The sequence below is a fragment of the Garra rufa genome, chromosome 3 (genome assembly GCF_049309525.1).
Source record: "Garra rufa chromosome 3, GarRuf1.0, whole genome shotgun sequence".
NCBI classification, from domain to species: domain Eukaryota; kingdom Metazoa; phylum Chordata; class Actinopteri; order Cypriniformes; family Cyprinidae; genus Garra; species Garra rufa.
Window position 1 is genome coordinate 1,559,615 of NC_133363.1, and position 9,838 is coordinate 1,569,452.

The window sequence follows — 9,838 nt, forward strand, 5'->3', positions numbered from 1 at the left end:
AGATTTTGAATTCTTTTTTCTTCAGAATCGTGAATTTATAAAAGAAACTAGTTTTTCAGTTTACCCAGAATCATGCAGCATTCGTTTATATGTTTATTACTGCATATAATTCATTAGAATAGAAGTTTATTTTCATAAAGTACAAGTTCATGTCAAAATGCACCTACATTTTTTTTTTTTGCTTTTTTTTATTATTATTTTATTTTATTTTTTTATAAAATACTATTTTCCATTATATATTTCATCATTGAGGATTTCTTAAAAAAAAAAAAAAAAAATCTCATCATGTCTCGTTCTCGTCGACCCAATCTCTTGTTTTGTCTCGTGAGATTAGTGGCTCGTCACACCCCTAGTATTAATATTTCTTCTTTAATAATTGATTTTTTTTTTTTTTTTTTTAAATACACACATCACATTATGAATGAATTCATTCTTCTGACGAATGGAAGAGCATCTACCCAGATTGCTCCAATTCATCAACAAGGAAGCGCTCATGTTCTACAAGACTTTGGTAAAGTTTCTCTTTCAGTGTAGATGTTGTTAGAAAGTCCAGAAGTTGTCTCATTTGTGCTTGTCTTGTTCCTGAGTTTAAGATGGTTTGGTATTTTTCATCACCAATCAGATGTTTCATGTCATCTGCAATGGGCTCCACCAGTGAGACCTTTCTGATCAACTGAGCCCTGTGTTTGTCCACAAACTCTGAAAGAACAAAATGTTGCCTCTTCATATAAAGTCATTGAACAGTACTTCTCTATAAAAATCTGTTTTCTATTTTCAGAATTATTTATTTACCATGATCATTTTTGCATATTTCTTGTTTCTGTGCTGTGTCAGCCTCTGCAGTACAACATATATCCAAAAGATACATTTCAGTTCAGAGTTTTAAAGGAACCGTATGTAGGATTGTGGCCAAAACTGGTACTGCAATCACTTTCAAAATACTGTAGAACGGTGTATCCCCTCCCGCTCCCCCCTGACTCCAGGTTGCCAGTTAAGCTGCAGGAGTAGGCTGCTATAAGGAGCTTCCAATGGCAAGTGACGAGTCCTACACAGTAATTTGTTTTTCTTCTGTTAATTATGTTTATGCTTCACAAGAGATGTTTTGCGAAGTAATTATGTATCGCAAAAATTTACAGATGGCGATTAGCCAAATATTTCGTAAAGATGTACTGTAATACCACATTTCAGTCGGAACATAGGTTGTTTTCATACCCTGCTAGTGGTGCGATATAAAGCTTTTTATGAACGCATTTAGCACGGCCGACCGTGGAAAATCCACTGTGTAGCCTACGGAAGAAAAGTTAGCCAAACATAGATGAATCTTACCTGTCAAGGAGAAAATTAGCAACGTTGGCGTCTATCTTCAAATTCTTCTCCGTTTTCAGCCGTCTCCATCTTTCAAAGGCATCTCCTATACAAATCCTTGTTTTATTTCGGACTTTGTCACGACGTATTTCGGATTCATAACGAGGTCTTTTAGGTTTCGTAACTTTATACATGTTTTATCCGACTCGTTCTTAGCAGCAGCTGTAACTAACTAGAGCATAGCTGGCAACCCATCTCACGAAACTCTACTGACTTCGTGATTGGTAGATAGCTGGAGGGTGGAGCCTCAGACCAAAACACAAAATGACAACAATAACATCAGTTGAGGGCTGCAACTCTGACTTTTAAATGACAATATCCTGGCCGGACCACTGTTGTCAGTGATATAAGTATTTTGAAATGAACATGATTTCTTAATGTCTAGTGACATGTCAGGGCCATTTTATGATTAACTAACATAAATTTCTTACATACGGTTCCTTTAATTGGGAAAAAAAACAAAAAAAACAAAAAAAAAACACATACATGCATACACGGTAGTCAACATTTGAAGTGGATCAACATGTTATCAAAGTTGTTTTAAGGAAAGAACGTGTATTGTTTTGATTTTAGGACAACTTTGATGAAAGGATTTTATACTACTGTACAGATATATTTTTTAACTAAATATTTTCACATTAAACATTCGTCCAGACTTGATTCTGTTTTCAGGAAGACATTTGATTCTATAGGTAGGCCTATATTACTGTAATGTGGAGTTTGGGTTTTGTTTGTTGTTCTTGTTTTCATGTCTTTTATTTTGAAGTTTAGTCTGGGTTCCTGTCTTGTCATGTGATTCCCTTGTTCATCATATTATCCTGCGTTTATTATAACCTTTTTTTATTCCAATAATGGCCACAAATCTGTTTTTAGAACTGCAAAAGCTTTTACTGTAGACCTAATGTTATATTAAGTCACGTTTATCATAAATCATGGATAAAAGCATATATATATATATATACCCCCACTTTATTAGTATGTAAATAGTCTATGATTATGTTGAACTGTATTCTCAAAGAGATGGTGCTGTATTAAGCTATAAAAAAAAAAGTGTTTCTGTTGCTCATGCAAACATCTATGTATTTGACAAATTTGGCATTTATTCACTTCATCTGTGATAGAGTATGCAAGTACTGCATGAGCGTTACTACTGAGAGCAGAATTTGTCCAAATTCATGTGTAGGTTTTCAACTCTGCCACTGACTGCGACCGGCTGATCTCGTTAACTGCCATCTGTAGCTGTGGTTGAACACACCTATCGGTTGCTCTAGTCATGTGTCTGGTTTACCATTGGTTGGTCTGTGTCATGTGACCCTTATTGTTTGCTATGTATAGCTCTTATGTTGTCATTGTCTCTTGTCATGTATTGAAGTTGTAATCTTTCCTCATTGGTGAGTTTCTGTTTCTGTTCATGGCCAAGTCTGTGTCAAATCAAATCATTGTTTGGATTTTTGGATTTCATGTTTGTTTGCTATATATAGCTCTCAAGTTGTCATTCTCATCAAGCATTGAAGTTGTAATCTACTGTTGGTGAGTTTCTGCTTCTGTTCATGTCAAGCTAAGTCTGTATCAAGCCAAGTCTGTTCATGACAAGCCAAATCAAGTCTGTTTCAAGTTAATTTATTTTTTGGATTTTTGGATTTTACTTTTTTTTTTCCAAAACTACACTTTTTTTAATTTCAACTGGCCACCAGTGAACTTATTTTCAGAAATACAGCACTATCAAATATTATATATATATATATATATTAACCCTTGCAATTGGTTAAACTGGAATGTCCTGAATTCTTGATCACTTGGAATAATTTTAGCACTGAAAAAAATGCTATCAAACCTATTTGTAGCAACTTCTGCTCTTTGTTTGGTACTCCAACAGATGAATGACCTATGTGCTTTTTAAAGCTTAAATTTTGGTTGCAAAAATTAAGTTGAAAGAATATTGAATTACTGCTATTTAATTAATTTAAATATATGACAGTTTTCTCAAATGTAAAACCTCAACCCAAACAACCAAAGTGACTTTGAATTTTATATATATATATATATATATATATATATATATATATATATATATATATATATATATATATACACACACACACACACACACACACACACACAATGTAAATTGAAACACTGCACATACCCACTAAAGAAACTCTCTGACTGTAATCACCTGAAAGAAACATAAATATCTGAATTATTTTAATGGCAGAACATACAGTATGTGTGAAAACCTACTTAATTGCACATATGGTTCTTGCCCCATAACAATGAAGCTCATAACAAATGTCTAAATAATATTACCTTTACGTATTTTGGCATCCCATACACCTTCATTGTTATGTTGTGTCAACAGCTGAAGGTGAAAGTCCTTTGGATTATCAATGAATACTTCAAAGAAGTCTGGGTTTATGGGCTTGTATTTGAGCTCCAACTGCTAACAGAGAGAAAGGATAGGGTTAGAAGAGTTTGTTGTTGGTGAAAGTGTTGGTTTGGACAGTGAGGTAGGAGAGTTTTTGCACTTTGATTTACAGGTTAAAAGATTGAACAGATTGTTTTATAGAGTCAGGTAAACTGGTGTTTGTCATTTTGATCTTTGTAGGTTGTATTTGTAAGCCACATGGAACACTGAAGTTGTCTAATTTCATGAAAGTAAACAATATAAAATTGTCAAACTCTGAGATGTAAATTATTCTAATTTCTGTATTTCTTTGGAATGTAGTGGACTGTAAAAATTTGTCACCAGTTTCAACTTAAAAACATAAGTTCAGCAGCTGCCTTAACATTTTAGGTTAAATCAACATAAAACTACAAGTAATTTTAACTAATGTTATTGCCGTGAGTTGAAAATAACTCAACATTTTAAGTTGATTTAACTTAAAATTGTAAGGTAGCTGCTGAACTTAAGTTTTTTTAAAATGAGGCAAAGCAATTGACTAGAACACCTGAAAATACAGCATACAACATTTTGAAAAGTTAAAATAAGCCACATTTTTCGTAACATTTTGTAAAATAGTTTGTATCTACTTTGGGTTGAATTTCAGAATTGCACTCAGATTCCTTTTCATCCAGCGTCCTCAGTGAATACCAAGTATTTGTCTGAAGCGAGGAGACAGGCCCTGGCTTTGAGATGAATTTCGTCTCGCTTTTATTCTCATTGTTTTCCACAGCCTACAGAAAAGAAATGTCACACACTGTTTTCCCTTCTTCCATAAAATACAGACACTTGGGAAGCAGGTGTTCCACTGTTCATTTCAGTGTCACTTACCTCTCTCATTGTTTTATCACTTGGAATCAAGTACAAATGAAGGGTCAGGTATGATTTCTGAGTTTTATAGATACGTGTTTCACAGTGATATTTCACTGAGAAGCCACTCCTCAAAAGGAGACCTTTTGGGGAGAAGGACTGGTTCAGAAGTTTGGCATGGAATCTAGTTAACTTGCATTTCTCAAATGAAATCCCACTGTCTTCAACATGAACAACCCGCACTTCATCTTCAATGGGAGATCCACCTGCAACGTATTCAATTAGCAACAAGAACATTTCTAAATGCATTTTTTTATTTTAAAGGGGTCGTGAATTCAATTGTCACCTGATCTGGCTATTGTAGGCTACTATAAATTACTAAATTGTCACAGATGTGTCACAAAAAAACGTACAAAAGTCAGTCACTAAATGGTCAACTTCACATTTTTACTCTTAGTTGTTCAAATTATAAGCATGCAAAAACACTCCCTTTATAAACCCATGAGCTGTCAATTACACAGTGCAATGTCTACACTTCTTAATTTGTGTTTGCAGTCTTATTTATGATAAAAGCATTTGTGAGATTACAGAAATGTAGTTGCAATGAGATCATTTGTGCACTCAAAACACATTAGGCCACAATCACACTGCAAAAAAAAAAAAAAAAAAAAAAATCAAATAACAAAAAATATATATATATTTTTTTACTTGTTTCCAACCAAAATATGTAAAAATTCTTAAATCAAGAAGGATTTTCTAGATGTGTAAAAATTATTTTCTTGTTTTCAAAAAAAAAAAAAAAAATTATAATAATAATTAATAAAAAATTAAGTGTGTTGTTGCTTGAAACAAGCTAAATAATCTGCAAGTGGGTAAAAAAAAAGATTTTTTTCTGTTTTTAAAAAGATTTTTATTTTTGTTTATTTATTTATTTTTTGCTTACCCCATTGGCAGATTATTTTTCTTGTTCTAAGCAAAAACTTAATTTCGACTTTTTTTTTTTTTTTTCCGGAAAAAAGAAAACAAATTTTACTTTTTTTTTTTTTTAAATCCCTAAATCCTTGATTTTTGCTGCAAACAATACAAAAAAATCGGTAACACTTTACAATAAGGTTCATTAGTTAAACATTAGTTAATGTATTAACTAACATGAACTAACCATGAGCAATACATTAGTTACTGTATTTACTAATCTTCATTAACGTTAGTTAACGGAAATACAGTTGTTCATTGTTTGTTCATGTTAGTTCACACTGCATTAACTAATGTTAACAAAATTTTAATAATGTATGAGTAAATGTTGAAATTAACATTAACAAAGATTAATAAATGCTGTAGAAGTGCAGTTCATTATTAGCTCATGTTAACTGATGTGGTTAACTAATGTTAACTAATGAACCTTATTGTAAAGTGTTACCAAAAAATCTAAGAAATGAATTTTTTGCAGTGCAGCCTAAATGCAATGCTTAAACACTTTTCATGAGTTTGAAAAAGAGTTCCATTTGTATTTACAGATTTGCAAGGACACAAGCAAGGTAGAAAATGACCTGCAGATTTCTTATTTGTGACAGGTTTTCTGAAGAAAAAAAAACCTTTCTGTAAAAACAGTAAAACAATGAATTCGAGACCCCATTAAAAAAATTACAAAATTTAGGAAAAATTACCTAAACACAGAAAGTGGGGTAGATAGACTTCCTTTAGTTTTCCTGAGATGACGATAATATCCATCAAGGGGCCGCATGGTGTAAAACGCTTCATTTCTGGAGAATCACCTACACATTCCCAGTCACAAATGAAATACTCAAGCTGAACCTCACAAGAGCATTCAATACGAAGACCAGTCCTGCTGCATTCATAACACCCTGATGCAAGATTTATTCTGAAATACAAAGATCAATTTAGGAGTACCGTTTCTATATGTATAAAATATGTACAGTATATACAAAAAAGACATGAAAAGACACATCAGGTATTGCACCTGTACTTCTGGTTCTGTGCATCTTCTGAGATCACAGAGGGTTCAATCAGGTCCCATTCAGTTGAATCCTGAAACAAGAAGTTCAAGATCAGTTACATTTCAGCAGTTATAACTAAACAAACATTTATTTTCTAAATTAATTTAATGTAAATGTAGATACAGATATAAAATGATTTCAGTTCAGGTAACTGCTCTTCACTTACCCTAACACTGGCACAGGTTCGACATTGTCTGTGTGAGGCTGGACAATACAACAGATTAACAACAATTAAAAAAAATACATAAAAAAAAATCCAAAAGTTCCTCATTTGAATAGATAAGGTTCCTTTTTGAAACTCCATGTCCCAGGAACAGTGATCTCTGATATAATGCAAGGTCAATGCAAATAATAGGTTCTAGTTTAGCAAGTCAGATTGCCATTCATGCTACTTACATTGTCCATAAAAGACCAATGGAAGTTTAACAAAATGTATTACAATGTGTATTACAAAAAATAATAAAAAGATTAAAGAACAAAAAAATAATCCGGGATTTCATATTTAATTTATTTGTGATATTTTTGCTTTATACTAATAATGATAATGATCAAATTATAGAATTATTACTCACGTCTAATGTTGTAGGCTACAGGGCCTCTAATGTTAAAGCCAAGGTAGAATGAAACAGGGCCATGACCACGCACACTGGCTGGATGGTGAGGAGTTACGTCAATCTGGTTAGCTCCTCTCAGAGCAAAAACCTTGTGATCTCTAACCTCACCGTTGACACGTTGAAGATCCTGGATTTCAGCTTTCTCATCCCCTTTGGTTAGAACATTCATTTCATGTTGGTCTACTTTTGATCTGTGCACCAGTCTCTGCAAATTTTCACCTTTTCCCAGGAAAAAGAGAGGCACCAGGTAACGTGAGCGAAGGTGGTTTCTGTATTTCCTCTCATAGGCTTGATGCATATATTTTACACACTCTGCAAGGTTTGGTGTCCATTGAGCCAGTTGATCTCCATCAGGCCAAAACAACAAGAGGAGTAACAAATAAAACTCTGGGTCCCTGTGCCTTTTCTCTGCCTGCCAGAGTATCCGTATTCTTTGCTGAAGTGCTTGCTTTGAGATGATGGTCTGAGATGTGGGTGACTTGTTGCACAGAATGATGTTGGCAAGGATATAATTTTGAGTAGCCTCAAGACTATTTTCCTGTTCAGAAATAGTCCTGCTGTGTCTGAGGATCACCTCTAACTCAGTTTCACAAGTGTCCTGGTTTAAGATATGCAGTAAACCTGGAAATGTACTAGCTTGTTTCACTTCAAGATCTTGCCATTCACTTTGGGCAGCCTGTCCCTCTTGCATCACATACTTCCTGTAGCAATCATCAACGTCTCGACGAAAGTATGATGGTTCCTCTTTTTCAATGCTTGGCTTTGAATATGTCAGATAACACTGAAAAAAACGATGTTTTTCCTTGATTTCATCTTTAAGGTTCTTGAGGAAATCATGGTATTTTTTTAGTTTTTGGTCTTTAAATGAAGATCCTAGAGATGTGACAGATGTTTTCCCTCTCAGGAAGTTTGCCCACTCTGAACTATGCTGTGTGAGAGAATCAAAAAGAATCTTGATGACTTGGATAAACCCAAATGTTCCCCTGATATTAAATGTGTTGACAGCATTACTGCCGCTACTGTCTGATTCCTGCTCATCTTCAGCTGTTTTTGTCTCCTCTTTGAATGCATTAGTAGCAGAAACTGCATGCTCCAAAACTCTAAGAGCATAATTTGGAGAGCTTTTATCCTTGACTGTGTTTCTCAGTCTGTTTTTGTAAACTTGTCCCAAAGTGTCTCTAATAAAAGAATTCTTTGGATCTCTTTTAATGGCATCTTTTGCAAACTCTTCGGCCTTTCTGTAGTCTGCCAGTTTGATATAATAGAACCGTGCAAGAGCCTGAGGATAGAAGGCATCTTTATTATACAGATTTAAGGCAAATCTCAACACATTGATGCACTGTGCACAGTTCATTTGTTTGCCTTCTTCCATTATGTCAAGAATGAGTTTTGAAAACTTGTCATGTTCTTGTCCTCCTTTTTGTCTTGTGATCAGAATGTCTTTGCAAATGTGTTGGAAGTCAGTCTGCTTCCTTAATACTTTTACAATATAATACAGAAAATTGTGTATTATTTCACCTCTTGGCATATCGCAGGCAAACAGCATTTGGATACAAGCATCAGCAATCATAGGATGAGCAATACGGACACATCTGTCCTCACGGTGCTCTGCTTCGTATGTGACCAAAAGATCCATGAATGGAGTCATGATCTGTTCGAATGAAACTGCAGGAGACTTCTGACTTACAAAAAATTCCTGACACAGATGTCCATGCAAGTAGGAGCCTGGGATGTATGAATTTAACAGGGCTAAAAATGAGAAGAGTTTAGTGTTTGTAGAAGTCTTGTTGTCCTTGGCATAATGTTGTAGGTCTTTTTTGACTAGATTTTTAACAAACTCCTTTCTGAAGTTTGCATGCATTATGTTATATCCATGAAACTTCTCTGAATCCTCTCCATGCTTGTCCTTGATCACTGGCTTGTGTTCGTTAAACACAATTGTTTCTTCTGGTAAAAGTTCCATTTTGAGTTTCACACAGGGACTTTTGTGAATTGTTTTCTTGCTTTCTACATTAATGATGATGAGCATAGGAATATTATCTCCAGCAATTCTCTTATCTAGCTCTTTATGCAAACGGTATGATATTTTTTTTCCTTCGTCCCCCACATCCAGGAGTAGAAGCACAGTGTTTTTATTTTTCGTCCCTCCCTCATCAAATAGTTTGTTGATGTCGTCTCTAATTTTCATTGTGTCAGATGTTTTTAATTTCAGTTTGGCACATCTGAGCTGTTTCCTCAAGTCCCACAGCACCTGCATGGCTAGTGTTGATCCTCCGCTACCTGGGTGATGAAACAGATTGATGGTTGTCACATTCCATTGGCTCTTTCGTTGCACATTGATCTGCTGAATCAAAGAGTCATAAAGGTCTCTTTTGACAAACAGGGAGCCTTCATGTTCTGAAAAATAAAAGTTCATCCACTGGGGTTGAGCACCTGTAAGAAACTCACACTCCAGCTCCTTGGCAGACACATGATCAAAAGGAATATCTTCGTACATGTTTGTCCATAGTATGTCAAGGCAGGTTTTGGAGAAAGTTTCGGGTTTTTTTACTTGGATTTTGGCACCATTTGGTGTTGAGACCATACAGCATTTT

At 34.5% G+C, this 9,838-nt stretch overlaps 1 protein-coding gene across 2 annotated transcripts; it reads right to left on the reverse strand.

Annotated features, from left to right (window-relative positions):
• Nucleotides 1-265: 265 nt before the first annotated feature.
• LOC141332384 (NACHT, LRR and PYD domains-containing protein 1 homolog) lies at nucleotides 266-6,922 on the reverse strand. Of its 2 annotated transcripts, XM_073837524.1 has the most exons (9): nucleotides 6,797-6,922; nucleotides 6,594-6,661; nucleotides 6,280-6,494; nucleotides 4,637-4,881; nucleotides 4,396-4,539; nucleotides 3,673-3,805; nucleotides 3,512-3,541; nucleotides 459-699; nucleotides 266-349 (listed from the first exon to the last, which is right to left on the reverse strand). In XM_073837524.1, exons 1-9 carry the CDS (start codon nucleotides 6,899-6,901, stop codon nucleotides 331-333), a joined length of 1,200 nt encoding a protein of 399 aa, XP_073693625.1. In that variant the 5' UTR covers nucleotides 6,902-6,922; the 3' UTR covers nucleotides 266-330. The 2 variants fall into 2 exon arrangements, with proteins under 2 accessions (XP_073693625.1, XP_073693626.1); XM_073837525.1 differs by having other exon boundaries at nucleotides 266-699.
• Nucleotides 6,923-9,838: the final 2,916 nt, after the last annotated feature.

Coding starts and splice junctions, on each gene's coding strand:
- LOC141332384 (XM_073837524.1), bottom strand. CDS start 6,901: ATGAGGAACTTTTGGATTTTTTTTTATGTATTTTTTTTAATTGTTGTT. Junction 3,806..4,395: donor ATTCTGAAATTCAACCCAAA/GTAGATACAAAC, acceptor TCTCTCTGTTAG/CAGTTGGAGCTCAAATACAA. Junction 700..3,511: donor TCAGAGAGTTTCTTTAGTGG/GTATGTGCAGTG, acceptor TTGTTCTTTCAG/AGTTTGTGGACAAACACAGG.